At 57.4% G+C, this 21,280-nt stretch overlaps 1 protein-coding gene across 3 annotated transcripts in view; it reads right to left on the bottom strand.

Moving 5' to 3' along the window:
- Tbc1d22a (TBC1 domain family member 22A) overlaps positions 1-21,280 on the bottom strand; it is a 311,077-nt gene that overhangs the window by 19,601 nt on the left and 270,196 nt on the right. Inside the window, exon 12 of one of the 3 annotated variants that reach the window (XM_046429242.2) lies at positions 18,921-19,016. The exons of the other annotated variants lie outside the window; for them this stretch is intronic. Coding sequence (XP_046285198.1) covers positions 18,921-19,016 — 96 coding nt within the window. The remainder of the gene's footprint in view (positions 1-18,920; positions 19,017-21,280) is intronic. 3 annotated transcript variants of the gene reach the window in all.

Raw genomic sequence — 21,280 nt, 5'->3', positions numbered from 1 at the left:
GGGACCACCAGGCTACGGGGAGTAGAAAAGGCAGGAGCCAAGGCCCAGCGGCCAGATCCACGAGGGGTGTGGAGCCTGGGGGGACCAGGGCCCCAGACCTCCTGGCAGCTAAGAGGGGAGGGTGGAGCAGTGGGAGAGGAGGCCCAGGAACTTGGTGGAAGGACCTCAGCCCTGCATGTCACCGAGCCCCACTTCCCTCTGTAGGTACAGATCGGGGACTCCAAAGGCACTCACTACCTTTTCCACCACCCTCACCCAGTCTGCCAGCTTGCACTGGGCAGTTAGTGTGGCCTCCTAAATTGCTTCCCTGCCAATCTACTCAGCCAGAGCGGCTGCCCCATGGGAGCCCAGGACAGGCGTGGGACAGGGCCGGAGTTTGGTGACGTGCCCCAGCAGAGGAATCAAGCACGCACTGCCCCTCCAGCCACCAGTCCCTTTCTGAGTTGCCACTCCTGCCACCACCTAAGCCCTGCTCTGGGCACTGGGAGATCTCAGAGAGAAAGGTCCAATCTCCGAGCGCCAGGCTCAGCCTTCACCCTACCTCCTCCTTGGCCCGCGAGAGTGACTCTGTGCCTGCCCACCTCATCCTAGACGCCGCCCCCCCACCCCCCCACACCCCTGGTTTCCAGCCCTCACGGCCTCCGTGCCCTCTGCCAGGGACATGTCTTTGGGTGGAAGCCAGCCTGTGTGGCCAGAGCCCACCCTTCCCCAGCCCCAAGGCCACCTGCATGCGCTTCTACCCTGTCCAATCTCGCTGTCCTCCCTGTCAGAACCAAGGCTTCCCGAGCACCTGCCCTTCAGCCGTCCTACCACCAGGTCCTCAATCCCTGGTGACACCTGGCACATGCACTCCGTATGCCCACTACATGAAGAGCCAGGGAGGGGAAAATGGATCCAATTTGAGGGGCACTGGGACATCAGGATGATAGAAAGAAGTGCCCGGCCCAGCCCTGGCCCACCACAGGTACTCAGAGGAGGTAGTGCCAGGAAGGTGGCCCTAGATGGCTTCCTTCACCCTCCCAGGTTGGGGGCAGGAGGCTGAACCTCACAGGGTCTGGTAACCATGGGGAGAAGGTGGGGATGATCCCCACAACACAGGCTCAGGGAATGTGCAGCAAAGCCACAGGCCATGGCCCTTCCTCGGGTGGGGGTCAGGGTTGGGGTTGGGATCAGTCCATGAACGTAGTGGCCTGATTGCTGAGGCCAGTGTGGCTGGAAGGGAACAGGGTAGACAGCAACGGGTTCCCGGCACCAGCCTCCCCTCTGGGCCGCATGTCCTGCCCAGCACACAGCACCATGATCTCGGAGTGGAGTTGCTCCACTGTCACCTCAGAAACTCAGGACACTGTCACATGAGCAGAAAGGACACTAGCTGCACAGCACAAGGGGGCTCTCCGTGAAGAAAACCAGGAGCTGAGTGACCCAGCTAGTCCAAAGCTCAGGGACACGGCCTCCTGCCGCAGCCTCCTCCTGGCCAGAGGTGAGCACACATCAGGTACGCTCCACCTCAGCCTCCTGGGGCCGACTGCGGGCTGGTGGCGACCCTCTACGCTTTGCTGTGAAACACTTGCAGGTCGGCCCCGCTGAGGTGGTTTGGGCAGGAGGCCTGCGAAGAGCATGTTCCTGTAGACCACGTGGGCTAGTGCCACTACTGCCCTGTGCTAGACTTGTGGGGCAGCCACAAAGGGCTGCGAGATGGGACCTGGGACAGCTGCGAGGGGAACATTTTATAACTCAGGGACACTAACCATTGAGTCACACCCCCAGCCCTTTTCTGTATTTTATTTAGAGACAGGGTCTCACTGAGTTGCTTAGGGCCGCAACAAGTTGCTAAGGCTGCTTTTAACTTGCAATCCTCCTGCCTCAGCCTCTGGAGCCGCTGAATTACAGGCGAGTGCCACCGCGCCCGGCTGAGGGGAACATTTTAATAAGGCCCAAGATGTAATCACATTTCTTCAGGGAATGAACAGATGAGCTTCCCTAAGTTTATCTGCCTCAGATAGCAAACCCCATTAATGAGATAATAAGCGCTTTTCAATTAATGATTTGAGTGGTGGATGTAATTTTTTCTTTAATGGCAAGATTAATTCAGAAGCAGAAATGAGCAAAGTGGGGGGGAAATGCTGGCAAGTTCTTCTGCCCCCCCCCCCCCAAATTCACCTGCAGGCAGGTTCTGTAGGAAGCTTGGGCCAGGCCCCTAGGACAGCTGGAGCAGACCCAGGGGAAGGCACTAAGTCCTGGGGTCCAGGTACCACCCTCTTCTCAGGGAAAAGAAATTCTCTGAAGAAATGGCAGTAGAAAGGGAAGTCTCCTTAGCCTGAGGATACCACCCAGGGAAGGGCAGGCACCTGACATGAACACACAGGGGTGACCTCACAGTGCAGCCAGTCCTGGGCTGGCTCCCTGCAAAGCCAAGGACAGGCACACGAACCAGAGGACCAACCCCGTCCTGTCCCCTGCCAACCAGCAGGCACGCTACGCTGCTGCAGGTGGAGTCCCCGACACCAAGGGGCCTGCCATGTGGCTGCAGGACAGGGAAGTGTGTCCTAGAAAGCCACTGCTAACCAGCCACTGGCCACCAGTTCTGCAGCTCTGCTGCCAGCTGGAGTCACGGCTCGCAGTCAAGGAGGGACCAGGGGGCCCCACACGCCTCTGTCACCCAGTGACATCACAGGAATCCTTGTTTGTGCAGGTATAGTCTGTGACATTCGTGGTGTTTGCACAACAACAAAACCGCCTGTGGGTGGGGTCCCGTCATGAAGCAGTGACAGCAGTGTCTGGAACTTCAGAGGCATCTAGGCATGGAACCCAAAGCCAGGCCCCGGCAGCCGGGTCACAGCCAGGCGGGCCTCCTACCACCCCATTCCGTCCTTGCCCCAACACCATGCCCAAAGCATGGCAGGACACAGCTGCGCCACTGGACGCCTTCCTGCTCGTGAGGCCGCAGCAGGGTCTCCGCCATTCTACTCTGAGGTTACTACCTGCGGATGATCTGGCCAGGACTCCGCCTGCGCAGGTGGGAACGTGACAGTGTGACCCACCCTGACTTGCACCTGTGCTCCAGGGCCATCCGTCAAGGAGGCACAGGCAGCTGAACCCCACATGAGTGTTCCTAAACACGTCACCAAGAACGCGAGTCTCCACTTCCCAGCCCCCTCCTTCCACGTCTCGAGAGCCCACAGAGCTTCCCGAGGTCGGAGTGGCCCTGCCGCAAGCTCACACTACACTGGGCTGAACTCCCTGAAGGAACGTGAGTTCAAGGCCTTGGGTGAAACTGAACCACGATCATCAGTCCAAGTTGACATTAAGATGCCACTGAGGTCCTGGGTTCCACACTCCGAGGCGCTCCGTGTCCCTTCAGACTGCACAGAACTTGGGTCCAACTGAGGGTGGAGTTGAGCCTCACATCCTCCTGCTGCCTGTGGTGGGAGCAGCAAAGAGGAGGAAGGCCACCTGGTGGGAGAGGAGCTAGAGACAGAGGAGCAGCTGCCCTGCACCCAGAAGGCAGCGAGCCCCATCCTGCGGCGAGCAGGGTCCCGCGCTCAGGAAGCTCTCTGCCACCACATGGCAGGTGGGCTGGAGGGAGGCTGGAGGGAGGCTGGAGGGAGGCTGGGGGGAGGCTGGAGGGGGGCTGGGGGGAGGCTGGAGGGAGGCAGGAGGGAGGCAGGAGGAGCAGGTCCTTTGACAGAACAGGGATGGTGTTAGCTGCTCGGTGGGGTAGCCTTCCAGGCAGAGGAGGGACAAGGCTGGGGCTACCACGCCACCAACCTGCTGTGGGGGACATGCCGGGAGTGTGCAGGCCCCACTCTGGCCTCTACCCAGGCCGTAGAAGGGCTAGGGCAGAGCTGTCTCACAACTTGTTAGTGGCCCTTTAGAATGTCAGTGCAGAAGGGCTTGGAAGCTTCTAGAACCCATGCCACTGTGGTGACTCCTTACTGCCCTTTATAAAGACTGGTCTGAGGTGAATGAGGGGAAGCTGCTCTGGCCTGGGAGACACAGCGAAGAACCAGCTCTCAGGCTCTGTGCTTGCTGCAGCTAACACCCCTTCTGCTGAGAAAAAGGGACCCCAGTGCAGTGTGGCAGGGGACCGCCAAGGCCAGGCCCTGACCCTGCTTCCCCACGAGAAGGCCACTGTTGTTTTCCTCGCGCAGGCAGGAGAGGCTTGCTGGACTGTCGCCCAGCACGGGAGAGCTCAGATCCCCTGCTCCTGGCCCCGTCAGGCCCAGGGGGCGGCTTCACCACGGCAGGTCCAGCAGAGCGGCTCAGCTGGGGCGCGTGCAGAGTGCACCTGCTGAGGACTGCGCCTCCAGGGACGCAGGTGCTGTGAGATCTCAGGGCACACGCCAGCTGCTGGACCTCAGGTGAGCAAATGCAGACTCTCAGAGCCAGAGGGCCCAGCGGCATCTGCATGTGACCTAGAGGGGTGCCAAGCACGGACCCCAGGGCCTGAGTCAGAGCGGGGTCTGGGTTTAGAGAGCTCCCGCTCATCCTGCCTCCTTCCCGAGCACTGGCAACAGCAGAGAGAAGGGACGAGATCAGCGTCGAGGGGCCGCCGGGGGCCCACCTTCCACAAGGCGCTCCAAACAGGAGGCAACGGGTGCAGTCCCGAGTGAGGATGGACTTGAGTTCTCCAGGTGGAGGGCCCTGCCCGCTGCTCTGGCAGTGTTCGTGGTTTAGACACGAGGAGTCCCCCAGCAGCTCATGTGTGGGACAAAGCAAGAAAGTTCAGGGTGAAGGCATGCTTATGAGATCCGGAACTATCAGTGCACTAATTCTCCTCGATGGGGGTTAACTGGCTGGTGCCTGGGGCAGGGGAGGCTGGAGGAGCTGGGTCACTGGGGCGAGCCTTGGGGTTGTATTTGCTCCTGGTGAGGGCATGCTCTCTCTGCTTCCTGGTGCCATGTTCCCGGCTGCTTTCCTCCTCCACGCTCTTCTGCCATAGTGTCTGCCTCCCTTGGGGCCAGAGAAATGGAGCCTCAGGCTGTGGACCGAGACCTCTGAGACCATGAGCTACACGTAAGCTTTTCCTCCCCTGACGGTTCTTGTCTGGTCTTTTGTCACAGCAGTGGAAAAGCTGCCTAAAGCAGGCAGGATGGTGAAGACACCTCAGCATGGTGACTCTGGGCAAGGGGACAGGACTGCAGCAGGGGACAGGAATGTAGACAGTGAGGGACAGGAAGTCAGATGGCACCCTCTCCCTCAGAAGAACAGCAAAGGCTGGGAAAGAGCAGAGCAGCAGCACCTTGCAAGCCTGCCAGTCTCCTTCACCCTCGGGAGAGGCGGGCATCAGTCCAGACATACGGAAGCCCCCTTCCCTTGAGGGGCCAGGGCTGTGTCTGACCAGAGGAGGAAGAAGCAAGAGATGAGCAGTGGTCACTCAGGCAGTGGGGGTGGCAAACGGCCACAGGGTCATGGAGGACAGTTTGTGAAGGACGCAGGGGTCATGTGCCTACAGTGCACGACTTCCAGCATGAGGACAATGACATGCGCAGGAGAGCCACACCAGGCCCATGGCACGCGAACAGCTCCAGGGAAGGACCATGTCACAGCGATCCTGAGCACGTGCCCGCCGTGGGTGCTGAGAACCTACGTTCTCACCTTCCCTCTCCCGCTGTGGAAATTCACCACCTGAGGCTGAAAAACTCGGCAATGGCTACTCGGAAAAACAGAGACAAATACAAAAACGGAACAGAGACGTGAATGGCTGCCAGCCGTGGGCAGGGCTGGGAGGAGGGTGGGACACTGTCCTTGAAAACGTGACACACATGCATTGGACAGCGTGGACACTGGGCATGCTTAAAGTGTGGGCGTGGGACACAGGTCTCTGGGAACAGCCCGCCCCTTCTCCTAGCTCTGTGATCTTGAGGAAATGCTGTGTGAGGGAAGCCACCAGGTTGTCAGACCTTGGCATCTCCGTAGGCCAGCAAGGGTCGTGAAACCAAAGGTCAATGGCCTCTCAACCATGCTGTCATTCGAGAGAAATCACAATGGCACCGCACCTGCTTCCTAGCAGGCACGTTGAGACCACTTGGTGGTGGGCCTAGCAGCTCCAGCAAGACCAGGCCACTGCCTAAGAGATGGTGGCATTCGCTGTGGCACAGTCAAGACAAAAAAGAGAGGGGAACAAATGACCCTGAGACCTGGATGCACAGTGAACAGGTGCTGGGAGCCATTAGCCAAGTAGGTATGACAATTTCCTTGCCAGCGTACCCCATGTTGCAGTGACATTGAATGTACTTGACCTTGCTCAAGGACCAAGGCAGATTAGGGTGTTCCCGGTTTTAAGATAATCGTGTTTAGGGCGTTCCCGGTTTAGGTTCCAGGTTTAAGGTTTAAGATTATTCCTGCTGGGAATAGGGCGTATCCTGCTGCCTGAGTTCCCCTTGAGTTTTCACGGGATTTAGACAATATATTTTGGAGATAGAAGCCCAGTGGAAGTGGATTTGGGCAGAGAACGTGGATTTGGGAAGAGAACGTGGATTTCCCCAGAACGTGATTGTAGAAGGCTGGTGTGAGTTCGGGAATAAAGAGTTGCTGTTTGAATCTACAAGCTGTGTGGTGGCTCGTGATTGTGTGCCCAGCCAGACTGCGGCATTTGGTGCCAGACTGCGGCAAACAGGTACACAGATGCCAGCCCAGCCCAATCAGGCAGGTGGCCAGCACAGAGGTCCTCAGGCGGGGCGACCTTGGGCTCACTGGGCCCCCAGTCACACAGCCTCAACCGATATGTGAACACTGGGGTTTGGATGGCCTCTGAAGGTGGGCAACACCCTGAAGGCCTTGAGCACAGAGAGGACATCACCTCAAGCCCTGGGGGTCTGAGGTGACTGCTAGGGTGCCAGCATGGCCCCAGGCCACACAGGCTGAAGTCTCAGCTGCTTGTCCTCAGAGGAAGTGGCATTCATTTCAGAGGGATGACTGAATACACAGTTGTGTCTGCAACCCCAGGCAGATGCCACTAGTTTCAAACCTGCCCTTTGAGTCAGTTGTTAAAGGTAAAGTGAGCAAGCTCATCTGGAATCAACGAGGCACCCACAGCACTCCCTGGAAGTCACCACTCAGGAAGGCAGGGCAAGCACGTCCTCCCTACTGCAAGGTTCTGCATCAGGGTGGGCAGGACCCCGGGACTGGCTGAGTGGACCAGTTCCTCTTGCCTCCCCCAGCTACCTTGCTGAGTCTCTAAGGGGACATCTCTGGAGGAAGCAGTGAGGACCGGAGGGAAGTGTGGAGAGGAGGACCAGAGGGAGGGACGGGCCGGGGGTGAGGACTGTGTCCATGCCTCAGGGGCTCCTGCAGGCTGGGCATGAGCGGCTTAGGGGCCTAGGTGAAGACTGGGCCCAAGAGAAGGAGCGCCAGGCACTCTCCATGAGAACAGGCACCTGGACGCTCTTTGGCAAGCCTGGGTCTGAGGACAGTGTGCTCTCTGTGCCCAGAGCCTCCTGCCACTTGGAAAACACTCACTGTTCAGACAAGGACCCTGAAGCAGAGGTCCCCTCTCCCTGCTCACTAGGGCAGAGACAGCGGCTGGCCAAGCACGAAAGCAAATGCCACTGGACAGGAACTCTGCTTGCAGTAACAGAAGCACAAGGGTCACTGTGCCAAAGGAAATCCAAACACTCCTAGATGAGGCAAAGCAGTTTTCTTCAGGACTATTTAGGCAAGAATTCCCCATTTGCAAATAGAGAAAGGGTTTGTTTTTCAGAGATTAAAAAAACAGTCAATTCTTTCCTGCCTTGCTTCCTAAGAGATTCCAACGTGGTGTGCAGGCACGACGTGAGTACATGTCTGTGTGCATAAGCAAGAGCACGGTGTGCCTGTGTACTGTGTGTGCCCAAGTGCATGTGTGTGAAAAACCATCAGCTCAGGCGCCTGCCCTGTCTGGTGGAGAGGTACAGAGACATTCCGGAATGCCTCTCCTCACTGTCCCACCCCTCCTGGGGACAATGACCCCCCACCCCAGTCTAGGCAGGGCAAAGGGCCTTTGCCTCCGTGCCCCTGCCTAGAGTCAAGGGCCCCTGGGCTGCCCTACTGGAAGGGGGCTCCACTAGTGGGACTCCACATCTCCTGCACCCCTTCAGCTGGGAGAACACTGCCGGCCTTGACCACAGCCACACCACTGCAGCCCAGAGCATCTTCACAGAACTTCCACCTCTCAAGTGACCCCTCCCTGCCGCCCTCACAGATGGCACCAAACCCCTCCTAGGAGGCTCTGTCTCCTCAGTTGGCCACTCTGGCCCTCGTTCTAGGGAATACCACGGCTCTCCTGGCCTCCTGCATCCTCCCTCCTACATGGTCCTGGGCCCTGGTAACACAATGCTCTGCAGGGCAGGTGGGGTATGGAGGAGCAGAGGCCCTGTGCGAAGGGCCTAGGTGGCTTGCACAGGGTCTGCTGCCCACTGCCCGATGGGCACCCACAAGGCTGGATATGCTCTCCTGTGCTGTTCTGCCCAAGGGAAGCGCTGCTGTCTGCCCCCTTGCCTCCCTGTAAATTCCTTCCTCCTGACCCTCAGCACCATACCCCATCTCACTCTTGCCACTAGCCCCGCCTGTCCCCTCTGGCAGACCAAGGCCAACTTGGCTGCTCCACAGGATCTGGACCTCCAGTTAGCCCGCCTGCTCTGTGGTGAAGTCCCCACCACCCACTGCAGCTCCCCACAAGGACTCCTTCCAGCTGTGAGTGCATCTGCCACCAACCTACTACGTGCAGACACCATGGACAGTGTCCTCCTCCTGGGCTTCCCAAAGCCACCCAGCATGGGAGGCCAGGTCTGGGCCCCTGGAGGCCTGCTCCACAGCCCTGCTGCGCCTCCCAGTGGCGTGGACCATGCTGCAACACAGTCGCCTCCAGTGGCCCAGAGGCAGAGTCCACTGAGAGACTTGGTTTCCACTCACCCAATGTTGTCTTTAAAACATATGGAAATGGTAGGAAGGAGGCAACTGATCTTTGCTTTGGCATTTCATGACATTTGCTGCTTCAAGTGAACATTGGGTGAAACAAACCCACGCAAGCCAGATGGAAGGACACGCCGAATCAGGGCCATCTGCCAACCAGCAGGCAGGACGATGTCCCCAAAATAAGTAACTGGGCCCGGGGTGTATGTAACTCAGGATAGCGGTGGACATTCCCGGAGGAAGCTGGACTTCCAAGAAAAGCATACAGAGACACAAGCCTGTCAGGACCACGGGCAGGAAGGCCACCTGCCAGTTGGCGCACAGCACAACGCTAGGGAGAGGTCTGGCTGGAGGACGTGCAGTCAAGGTCACAGGGGCCAGAGACACCAGGGACTTCAGGATACGGGTCTTGAGTGGCCTCTAACAGAAGTCCATGCTGCCCCAAGCAGGAGGAGGAAACAACATCCAGAAAGCATCCAGGTTCTCTGGCTTCATGCCTGACTGAAGGCTGGGGAGGCCAGGGGAGGCCGAGGCCCTCCCACCACCAGCCTTCCTGAGGACAGAAGAGCAGGGGATGCCCTTCGGCTTCTGAGTGGGGTTGGAGCTGGTGGACCTAAGGAGACATTATTCCAGGGAAAAGAAACTCCAGATAGACGCCCCCCTCCCCAAGTAGGTGCTGTCTCCTACCCCTCCTCCAGGTGTAATTCCAGAGCAGAAAGTGACCTTGAGAACAGCCTTCCTACCCAGCCTGGGAATTCCAAGCAGGCAGGGAAGCAGGGCCCGTGGCCACCTGGGCACCATCATATGAGGCCAGGGGCAGGTGAGAAGAAAGGCCACTTGCGCCTCCCTGCACACCCTCCGCGCACAGAAGCTCGGCTGGGTGTCTGTAAAGCCTGGGGCCGGGGTTCTTACTGTCTTCCGGTTCTTTGTGCCTACAGACATCTGAGACTCTGCTGTCTTTCCTAGTTGTTTCTTTACCAGCGATCCCTGAAGTCTGAGACCAGGGCATTTGGCTTCCACAGTGCTTAGAATGCATTCTGGGAGCAAACTGCCATGTTCTTCGGGAGGAGTGCTCCTGATTTGGACAGGCTGTCCCCAGCACCTTCCTGAACACCTACCTGGGCCTCTGGTCACTGTAAGCCACCTTTTAGTGTGAGTTTACCAGCCACAGAAGTAACATCACTTCTAGTTCCAGTCAGTGGAGGTGACTGTGGCTAGGGGTGTCCAGCACAGACTCTTATTCCTGCTCCATTCAGAGCGAAGCCTCAGAGGAGACGGAACACAGGATCCCAGTGCTGTCCGTGTGTCTGTCGTGAGTTCACTAGCTTGGGCTCTTCCTCCGTGCCCCGTGGCTGTGTGCAGCACGGCTGGACCAGAGCCTGGGAAGCGGGTGCCTTTGCACAAACATCAACTCTGGTGCCGCCTGCTCCTGTTCTGAAGAACCCAGGCACCCTGTGCGAGGACAGCCAGCGGGCTCCACTTGGACCTCCTCATGATAAAAAAGCAGGCACCTCCTGATCTGGACAGGCTGACCCAGGCACTCCCCAGGTGCTAGTGGCTATGGGTCTGAGATAGTCTTCAGTGTGCTAGAAGACTTTCTCTTATTTCTATTTAATTAAGAGTAGTTTTTCTTCCTACGACACTCAGGAAAAGCTACTGGGTCTCCTCAGATATGCCGGGGCCTGTGCCTGGGTGGACTGACAGTGTGCAGAACGCTCAGCACAGCAGGCAGGGCTTGGCTGTCACCCTGCACTCACCCCTGCTGTGAGTGGGAGTGGGTGGTGAGGGCATGCCTCGTGCCAGCCCGCCCGGCTGCTCAGGGGGATGCCGTTGATGGTAAACAGCAGCATTTCTCCTGGGATCTGGGTTTCCAGTTAGAGGGGGATAACGCTGGACCAGCCCCACCAGAAACCTGGGTCTCTAGGCTTCAGTGGGCTTTCCTGGTGTGGCGCCTCGCGGCTGCTGCAGGGAGAGCTTCCTTCCCGTGGCCCCTCAGGAGGAGCCTGAGGAGCCTGCCCCTGCTCCCCACACCACCTGCAGGCTTTCCCTCTGGACCTGGCAGTGTCACAGTGACAAGTCTTGGCCACTGAGACTTGTGAGTCCTAAGAAGCCCAGGCGGTGATGGTGGGACCCCAACACAGGAGATTTGCCAACACCAACCAATTCAAAATTCCTAGTGTAAAAAGATTTTATGGAGTATTTTTTAGTTAACATATTGATTAATTAAATTTGTTGGCATATCATTAAGAATAATTTTATTTATACTGCAATAAAAATTAGATCCTAATTTTTAATCTGATTTGTATGTGTGTCTTCTTTCATATTAGCAATAGCTCTGTTCAATGCATGTTTATATGTGCACCTTCCTGGGCATGGCATGATGAGGGCAGAGGTACCCAGTGAGCAGGGCCTGGAGTCTCCCTGAGCAGTGCTCCTGACGTTCATGTACACACGTGACCCTACTGGGCACACACAAGGCTTTAGAGCGTACCTGACGTACGCACGCACACGTGACTCTAGGCTACAGTCCAAACCGGGTTTTAGTCAGTTTGCATGACTGTGGCCAAAGCACCTGAACAACCCAGAGGAGGCACCGTGTATTCTGGTTCAAGTTTCAGAGGTTCAGGCCTTGGCTGGCTGCCTCCACAGCCTCGGGCTTAAGGTGAGGCAGAATGTGAACTGGGAAGGTGGGGCGCTACACCAGGAAGCAGAGAGAGAGGCTCCCCTCACCTGGGACAAAATATAAACCCCCGAGGCTCCCGCAGGGGCCACCCCCTCTAGCCACACCCACCTGCCTACAGTTATCCCCCAGTGGATCCATATGGGTGGATCCACCCTCTGACGAAGTTACAACTCTGAGTCTCGTCCTTTCACCTCTGAACATTCCTGCACCGTCTCACACATGGGCCTTTGGGGACACCTCCTACCTCCCATAACAGCCCCCACATTCTTATGGGAACAACTGCCTTACGAGTCCTGAGGCGGGGCCTCTGGGAGCAGGTCAGGCCTCTTGCACAGCAGGCGTGACCTGGCCGCTCTGCAGTCTACCTGCATGCCACGTGAGCCCCCAGCAACCAGGCACCACCCTAGAGGGAGAAGGCAGTGTCGCCAGACCCCTCTCCCCCTCTCCCCCTCTCCCCCAGCCTCTAGAGCTCGAGACAAGAACGCCTGCTGCTTATGAATCACCCAGCAACAGAAGCAGACGAAGGCCCCTCACACTGAAGGAGAGACAGGTGGACAGACACAGCCACTGCCCCAAAGTCACCAATACCAACACAGAGCAAGGCCGCCAGGTTCCATTTCTCTGAGATTGTGGACGAAGCCACTGGAAGCACACCTGCTGGCGTTCAAGGTAGTAAGGCTTTGGCAATATTGGAATTTATTCCCAAATTAGGGGTCCAACAGGCTGTTGAACCTTTTAAAATCTTATCTTCAGGCAGTTTTAGCATTTTATATTCTCCCCAAATACAAAAACTCCTCTTTCCTGGCACAGAGGATGGTGCCCGTGCCCTGCTGCTGGGCTCGGCCTCTGCAGCCCTTTCTTATGCCCCGGCTGCGCCTGGCGCTCTGCTCTCGGCCTCCGCCCAGCCCACGTCTTCACTCAATTCCTTTGTCAGCTTGACTAGAGGATGGCTTTCTTTTTCTCCTTTAACTTTCTGAGTTAAAGGCTTAGCTTGTTTCTTTAAAAGATGTTTTTAGATAATAAAAGCACTGTGGCTTTGAATGTGATTATGGGATCTGCACTGGCCACGCCACTTATGTTTAATTATCTTTCTGTGACCACAGGATCGTTTTCCTCTCAAGCCGTGCCATCCTGAAGAGGGTTCTTTCTTCAGCAGCCGAGGTCTGACCACCTACTGTCCATCTCACTGCTGTCTGGTGTAAAGGACGCTCAGGGCACACAGCTAGCTTGCTTCTTGACTGCTTTCTGATTTTGAAAGATCTAGGGCTTCAGTTAGACAACCAACTTCTGGGTGCCACAAGGGCCCTCAGAAAAAGACGTGCTCTGTAGCACCTGCCTCTGCAGGCTCAGCACCCCCGGCACCTGCCTCAGACCCAGCAACGCCCTCCGTCCCCCACACAGTGCAGGCTCCTCCCACTTCTGTCAGTCACACACGGCTTAAATCCAGGTCTACCAGGAAAGTACACAGACCCTAGTTCCAAAAATGGCATGGCCCAGGGCCGCCACCTAGCCCCAGAGACAGACGGCATGGTCCCCTGCCTGACCAGTGGCCCGGAGGCACTGCTGTGGCCTCTGTACCATGCCACGTTCTCAGGATGTGCACCCGGCTGCTGCTATGGCACAGAGTGAGCATCTCCTCCTCTGCACCCAAGAAGGTGCCATCTGGCTTCCTCACAGCCCAGTGTCCCTGCCCCTCTGCCTGTCCTTTTACTTGTGGCTAGGGGGCTCCTGCTAGTCTGGCTGTTAGCTGACCCTCTGGCTCTGTAGCTCCTTCAGTCAGTTCCCATCCTACCTCCTCCCAACAGCTATTCCTCAGCCTCAGTCACCGCTTCCCACTTCCCTCCCCTGGACTGTGTCCTGGGTCCTCTTTCCAAGGCACCTCCCTGGTCACCCCTCCCACTGCTGAGCCTGACGCTCCCCACCCTGGTGGCAGGGTCTGCTCTCCCCTCCTGCCCAGGGCCTCTCCCCACCCACCACCCAGCACTCCCCATGCTGGGCACCAAATGACTTCCCTCTGTAGTGCAGGCACTTGCCAGGTCTACTCTGCGAGGGAAATGCCAACCTGCGCTCTCTTTGGTCCTCTGCCCAACTGGCTCCCAGCACCTTGACCTGCTCCTTCTATTCCCTGGTAACTGCACCAGGTGCCCATAACAAAGTGTTGTGCTGACCCTGAGGAGCAGTCCTTCACTTTTGTCCCTGGAGTCCAGCTGGCCCTGCCCTCGAGGCAGAAATGGCACAGGGAGTTCACTGAATGAACAAGAAAAATCCACAGGCCGTAAGGACAGGCTGTGAGGACAGGCCCTGAGGATGCAGAAAGCAAACCAGATGGGGCTGGGTATGGTCGAAGCCCTCACCTGTTCTTATCTGGTTTCCCTGCCAGGTGGCGACAGATGCCACAGACCCCCACCTGAGACTCAGAGAAGGAGAAGAGGGGGCTCCTGGGCCAAGCCCTGCAGACCACACCTGTGGGGCTACTTCCTGTACACCCAGGAGCTCGCACCTGGACGTGGGGCCCATGGCCAGGCAGAGCTCAACAGAAACTTGTGTCCAGAACCAGGGCCTTGCCCCCGCCGCCTCCTTCACAGGCCTACGGGGTAGGCATTTCCCATGAACACAGAGAGGCTGTCTCCAAATGAGGCAGGGCCCAGCCACCCTTCAATCAGGTGTGCACAGACGCTCAGGTACGGGGCTCCTGGGAGAAGCTCAAGGTTTCAGGACATGCCGTACCCTGCCCACAGAAGTTACCCGAGCACAACTACGCAAAGAGCCCCTTCAATCTCGTCAAATGCCACTGTCTTTAGACCAAAACCAAACATGCCAGGTCCTTGCACATGCAGAGTATTCCCAACCTCACAGTGCACCTCCGGACCCAGGCACTTCTGGGCCAGTTCTGGTAGCTAGCAGGGCAAGACGGAGCCTGCCTGGGTGCGTCTCTCACAAGAGCACAGCCATGGAGTGGCTCCAGTGGGAACTGCTAGCAGGGAGGGTTGCCAGGGAGGAGAACCACAGCAGGTGGCCAGAAAGGGCTGCAGCGGGTCCCCAGTGAAGCCAGAGCAGGAGGCTGAGACCCCTGGAGATGAGGTGGGCATGACGCAAAGGTTCTAGGGTGAATCATTTTCAAACTTTCTAAGAGTCAGAAAAGCCAGCATTTAAGCTTAACGTACACCCCACAGGGGTCAAAGCCAGCACACAATGGCCTCGCAAGAAATATGCTTGTGTCCTGCTTAGGGCTTGTGCTGCAGTGACGGAGCCCTTTCTCTGAGCACAGGGACATGTAGCAGCCGGCAATTTGCAGGCTTACAGGGAGGTGGGTAGGCCCAAACTGGCCAGAGGAACCAGCAGGCCCCAACGGATGGCACGGGCCTTGGAGGTCTCTCACCACACAAGGACGGTGGAGAGTGCCCAGCAGACCCCAGGGACACTAGAAACTCCACACAAAGGATCTCCTTTCACCCCAAGGACCCTACAAGATCTGATTGGGAAAAGTAGCCAGGAGGGCGGAGCCCAAGCTGTGGGAAGTGAGGGTGGAACCCAGCAGCAGGCCTCAGCAAGAGACGCCAGCTTGACGGCCACTCTGCAGTTTGTGTGCTTGGTGGGTGGGACACCCAGAGGGAGTGCCCAGGGCTACTCAGTCAGAGCCAGGCTGCAGAAACAGATGTCAAGGTAGGTAAGCGCCCACGAGAAAGCCTTCCCAAGGACAGGCAGCTCTGGCAGGGACAGAGTGCAACCACCGAACGCCAGTGCCGGGGGAGAAGGCTCCTCCTCTCCAGAGGGTACCCCTGCCCAGGGACCAGCAGACCACCTAGCCCGAGTCCCTGCCCTAAGACACTTGCCCAATGGCCCCAAGTAGCCCCTCCACATTCACAGAATGGCTATAACCATCCAGAATTCCAGCTGCAACAGTCTCAAAAGCTAAGGGGCACCGGAAGGGGTGGCACCTCAGCCCTCACCCTCCCTCCTCAACCCCATGCCTGGCCTACCATCTAGTACCAACAGAGCCCCAGGAATACCACCCTCAGAATAAGATTCCTCCTATGACAATGTCTTAAAACAACCCAGGATTTCCCAATGGGCAAATCACAATGCCACAGGTTGAGTGCTTTGAGCCATCTGTAATGAAGATTCTCTTGCTGGAGACTTCACGTCCTGGGTCTCACCCACCCAGCCTGCCCTCCACAGCGTACCACGTTTCCTGAAATGTCATGATCATAAATGCCAATTCCCCCACGCTCACCAGGACTCCTTGGGTTCTTGCTTCAATTTGTATTTCCTCTTCCTATCTCCTTTCCTGTTTAGTTCAACTCTCCACAGCACATGCTGGGTTCACATGGTGCTCTCTATCCACTCCCCGTGATACCCAAGCACCAGTCTGTTCTGAGCTTAGAGGGGGAAACTTCATCCCGTGGCTCCTGTGCCAGGCCCTGCCAGGCCCACCAGGCTGCAGGGCTGCGCAGGCTCTGGTCTGTGCTCTGGTGGTCACCACACCTATGCCTGATTCTGGGCAGCATCCCCCACCCTGCTTTAGACTCAGGGTGAGCAAACGAAGCTCAGAGGAGGAGGGCTGGACATTCGCACCAGCTGCCCTGAGTGCCTCTGACCAGCACAGCACTGTCTGCGGCCCAACAGCAAGCAGACTGCACTTCTGAAGTGTGATGGAAAGGGCAGCTGGCAACAGCAGCCACCCTGCCCTTCAGAGCCTCAGATGGGCTGTCCATGGCCCCTTGTGCCCAGAGGCTGTTCCTACATTTGGCCCTCCACCATGAGGGGCTCTCATGATGAATTTGGCCCCCAGGGCACATATATAACACGTCTCTGCAAGAATAAAGAATAAGCAAGAACAAAGGTGCCTGGAAATGCCCACGGCCAGTGTGCACCTGGTCTGCCTTGAGCCACCTTGTGGGATGGCCCTGCTGGGGAGCAACCAGAGAACCTAACCTCTCACTCTTCACTAGAATGAGAACATCATTCCAGGCTGCGGCACGTCTCACACACGTGCAGCCCAGGGCCAGTCCAGAGTGGGCTCCAGAGGCTCTGGGTGCCGCAGCATGCAGCCCAGCTCCAGACAGTGCACCGCAGGCGTCTCCTACCATCCCCAACCCCAGTGTGGTCAGTCCCTCGAGGTGGCTTCTGGGAATGCTATTTCCCACCTGGTGAAGCCACACACTGATGGCAGGAACACTAAGTGGCCAGGTCAGTCCTGAACCCTGACTCTTGGGGGCAGGAGGCAACTGGATCTGGAACAAGTTCTCCAGGAGACCTCTGGGAGCCAGCTGGGGCACAGGAATGCACGTCTCCCACACTGGCCACGGTCACACTGAGAGCAGCCACTGTGCCCAGGGAGGCTGGGCCCCTCGCCCTTCAATAAGCAGGCCAGCTGGTCAGTGGCCTTCACAGGCAGCCCTGCTCGCCAGTACCCCTGGAGATCAGAGTGCTTTCTGCAGGAGAAGGAAGCAGTGGGCATATGAGGAGACGGAGGTACATTACCAGCATTTATTCTGCCTTCTTTGGTGGCAGGGAAGTCACAGCCTCTCTTAGGCTTCTAGGCTCTGGAGTGTAGAGGTAGGAGAGGAGCAGGTGGCCCAGAGGCCCTGACCCAGCAGCCCTGCACACCCGACACGGCAGGCATGCTGGCCTGTGCGCGCGTTCACACCTCTACGTGCTGGAGGCCGCATGGGGCAACGCAGGAGCAGTGGCTGGCTGAGGCTGGCTCCAGTGCCCCCAGTGACACAACTGAGCCCACGCTAACAAGAGGGAAGCAGCTGGGCTGGAGATAACCTTACTCCTCCTCCCCCCAGGGAGCACTTGGGACTCGTGGGCAGGCTGGGCCCGATCTGCCTGGCTGGGGCCCTGTTGGCAACTTCTGGCCCCACAGAGGCCTCGCCTGTCTAGCCCCTCCTGGCGTCTGGCCTAGAAGCAGGAGGCAGTGCAGGGGAATGTCCATGACTCACCACAGCCCTCAGAGGGCAGCGGGCGGCAGGGATGCTTGGAGCTGTCTCACAAGCACAGGGCTGCAGAACAAGCAGGCCAGGAAGCTGTCTCAAGTCACCATAGTGGGGCAAGGGGACTGTGGGGTAACCTAGCCTGTCCTACCACCTATGAGATGGGGGGCTCAGAGTGAGGTGGAGAGTGAACCTGGCACATCAGTGTGGGGTTCAGTCCCAATACTGGCAGTGTCCTCTTTGCTGCACCCCTGGTCCCACCCCTGTCCAGGATACGGGCACTGGGCCTGCTCTGGGTAGGTAATGGGCAGACTTCTGTCTGTACCTCAGGTATTGGTGGCTGTCAACCCCCAGTGGCCAACCACCCCCATGCTTTTTGGACCACCATTTAGAAGAGTTATTGGGGGTGCACCAGGGGCTGGGGACTCAGTCCATGTGACATCCCCTGGGTGGGGCACAGTGCCTGGCAGATGCACAGTGTTATGGTCTGGTTATGAGGTGTCCCCCAAAAGCTCACGTGGGAGACATGCAAGAAGGTTCAGAGGAGAAATGATTGGATTGTGAGAGTCTTAACCCAATCAGTAAATTAATCCCGGATGGGATGACCTGGGTGGTCTCTGGAGGCAGGGGCTGTGGCTGGAAGAAGTGGTCACTGGGGGCGTGGCTGTGGGGTGATATTTTGCACCTGGCGCTGGAGTCTCTCTGCTTCCTGAGCACCGTGATGTGAGCTGCTGTCCTCCGCCACCCTCTCCCGCCATGATGTCCAGCCTCACCTCGAGCCCCGAGGACTGGAGCCGGCCTTCTCTGGACTAAGACCTCTGAAACCGCGACCCCTCGAATAGACCTTTCCCCCCTACAGTGTGCTGGTCAGATCCTTCAGTCACAGCAGCGAAAAAGCTGAATAAGACACATGCTCGACGAATCCCCTGATAAGTGGGTTAGAGTACAGCTCTCCTGCTAAATCACAAAGGAGCTGGCTCAGAGAGACTCAGACCTGTCCCAAGGTGCACAGCTACCAGGAGGTCTGGCCCGACAGAAACCCAGGCACATGGCTTCTCATCAGGCACCACCCCTTAAGCACCACAGTCCAGGCACAGTGAGGAGAGTTCTTCCAGGGTCACACTGCCACCGTCCAGGGTCACACTGCTGAGGGCATGTGCTGGCTCTGTGGGAGCTTATTACACTCTTTACAACTCAGGGAGCTGGCGAGTTTACCTGCCATGGCCCGCACTGTGCCACCAACTCTGTGCCCTCCCCAGAATGAGCTTCCCGGCAGCAGGAGGCCAGCGGGGATATGACCAGCACTCCTCACGGCTCCTCCACAGATCACCCCAGAACCAAAACTAATAAAACTCTCTCCCTGCAGAAAATCAAACGTGGGTGCTTCTAAAAAAATGTTTACTTACTTGAAAATCTCTTTCTTCTAGTATTTCTTTCCTCCATCTCACGAGAAAAGCAGCACAAACGTACAAGTGGAAATGAGAAAAGCCCTCGGGTTCAGACTAAAAGAAAAAACAAGCGGGAGAGAGATTTAATGTGTGAGCCATCAGCCCAGCCGCGGCACTGTCTTCGTGATGGGGCTCATCCAGTCAGGTTCAAGGAAAACCAAAGTGGGCGTCAACCTGCTCACTTTTACTTAATGACTTAATTTCAAAATTTGTGACTCATTAAAATAAACACCATTTTCTCTTTACGTACCAGCAGCCTGATAAATAGGATGGGACGAGCAGACCAGGCTGTAGGCTACGTCAGAAACAGCTGCTCATCTTCTCCCAGCACAGATGACAGCCAGCGAGGATCAAGGGCACACCCAGCCAGCGCTCACTCCAACCAGGCGCGGAATCCGCCCCTGCGACGACTGAGAGGAAGGCATCTTCCATCTCAAGGAGGAAACCAGCCGAGAAGCCGAGAGGCTGGCCAGGTGGGCCCGGGGATTTGCAGGGCAAGCACACCAAGAGCCTGGCCCAGGGCCTGGTTCTACTGGGTGCTAACAGAGCAAGGAGCTGGGATAAGGCTGGGCCAGGAGGGTGCCTCACACCCCCTCTCTGTGCCAGGCCCACCTTTCCTTCCCTCTGCCTTCTTTCTCTACTCGCCTCCTGAAACCCGGACCACTGGCCTCCTGGAGACCCACCCAGAGCCCCAGCGGCCCTCCCAGCAGGATGCCCCCATCCCTTACCCAGTGCTACCACAAAGTGCCCTCTGCTGACTGCTGAGGCTGGGGTGCCCGAGACACCAGTCCCCAGGGTGCCGCCGTCACCATTCTGCCATGCCACCTGGTTCCTACACAAATGTTCTCACCAGTTCATTAAGTTAATATAAACAAAACACATGGCACTTAAGATGGGGACATGCTTTGGAACAAGATAGGGGATAGAAAATAGCAGGTGTCTGTGTGCGTTTGGGGGCTGTGATTCCAACATGGTGGTCAGACACTTAGGTGAAGACCAGAGAAGGTAAGTCCTACAGACGCGGGGCAGGGTGTTCCAGGTAGATGTAACAAAGACCCTGGGGCCAGAGATCACCTGAGACTCCAGAAACCAACAGGGCACAGGGCGCAGGTGTGAAGCAGAAGCTGAGGCTGGCTGGGAAGGGAGACTAGGCTAGGTTCCCCAGGACTCTGGCCACTGCCTGCTCCTGGGAGCCTGGGAGCTCTGGGCAGGGCAAGGATCCCACTGGGTCTCCCACTGGGAACAGACAGGGCAGAGGGCAGGGTGAGGAAAGGCACAGTCAAGGGATGGGTAGAGGCATGGCCATTAAGAAACCGACTGGTGTTAGAGATGTGGGCCAAGCAGGGCAAGAGGCTTGTGGGAAGAGGTCAGACTCCAGATGTGGGCTGAAGGCTGAGCCAACAGGAGGCATGTATGGGTGCAAGGGAAAGAGGATCAAGGACAACACTCCCTGAGATGAAGAAAGGTTGCGGGAGTTTGCAGGCAGCAATTGGTTGAGAAGGTCATGACTTCTTCTGTGACATGCCAAGTTCAAGATACCTGCTGGATCTATAAGTGGAGGTGGCAGGTGGCCCTAGGACATGAGTATGAGACTGGCCATTGGTCCTGGCCAGAAATAAATGCTGATGACTAAAAGACCTAAGGAGTAGCCAGGGAGCAAAGGGACAGTCGATGGAGTGGTCCATGCTGCAGAAGGGCTGATGAGGGTGGACACTGGGAGGTGACGTGGAGGTGAGTGACGTGGAGGTGGTGGGAGGCAGGAGAGCTGACCAGTGTTGGCCACTAAGGCAGGAGTGGAGTGTTTGCCTCTCGGCGCACTGGACAGACACACTGGGCAACACTCCTGCCTCCACTTCCTGATCCTGGAAGGAGCCGGAAGCCGCTCTCCACAGACAGTGCATTCCCAGGACTTTGTAGGTCAGAAAGTCCCCTCCCATTCCTCACTCCCTAGAGCTCATGGGACAGTTACGGAACAGGGTCCAGTGACTCCCAGCAACCTGTGCTCCTACCACAGTATCCTGCTCTCCTCCAAGCTGTGCCCACCTCGTCTGCCGGCAAGAACCTGACTTGGGCTCAGTGTGCGGCGCTTTCATGACTAGGCCCAGCGTGCTGCGCACCACGCAGGAGTCCTATGTTCCTATGTGCAAGACTGGCCTCCACTTGCATTTCCGAGGCTGTTCTCAGGTTTAAGAGCAGGGTAAGCCTGCCTTCCTCTTCCATTCCTGGGCAGGCACAGTCTGCACGGACATGGGTCCTCTGAGTGTTGGCTGGATGCTCTGGCAAAACAGGCAGGGCCTGCTGCTTTGTGGAAAGTCTTT

Source organism: Marmota monax, unplaced genomic scaffold (assembly GCF_021218885.2).
Source record: "Marmota monax isolate L192 unplaced genomic scaffold, Marmota_monax_Labrador192_F-V1.1 WCK01_AAM20220418_F8-fsc00051, whole genome shotgun sequence".
Taxonomy (NCBI): Eukaryota; Metazoa; Chordata; class Mammalia; order Rodentia; family Sciuridae; genus Marmota; species Marmota monax.
The sequence above is the reverse complement of the archived record's forward strand: the minus strand, read 5'-3'. Positions and strand labels throughout refer to the sequence as shown.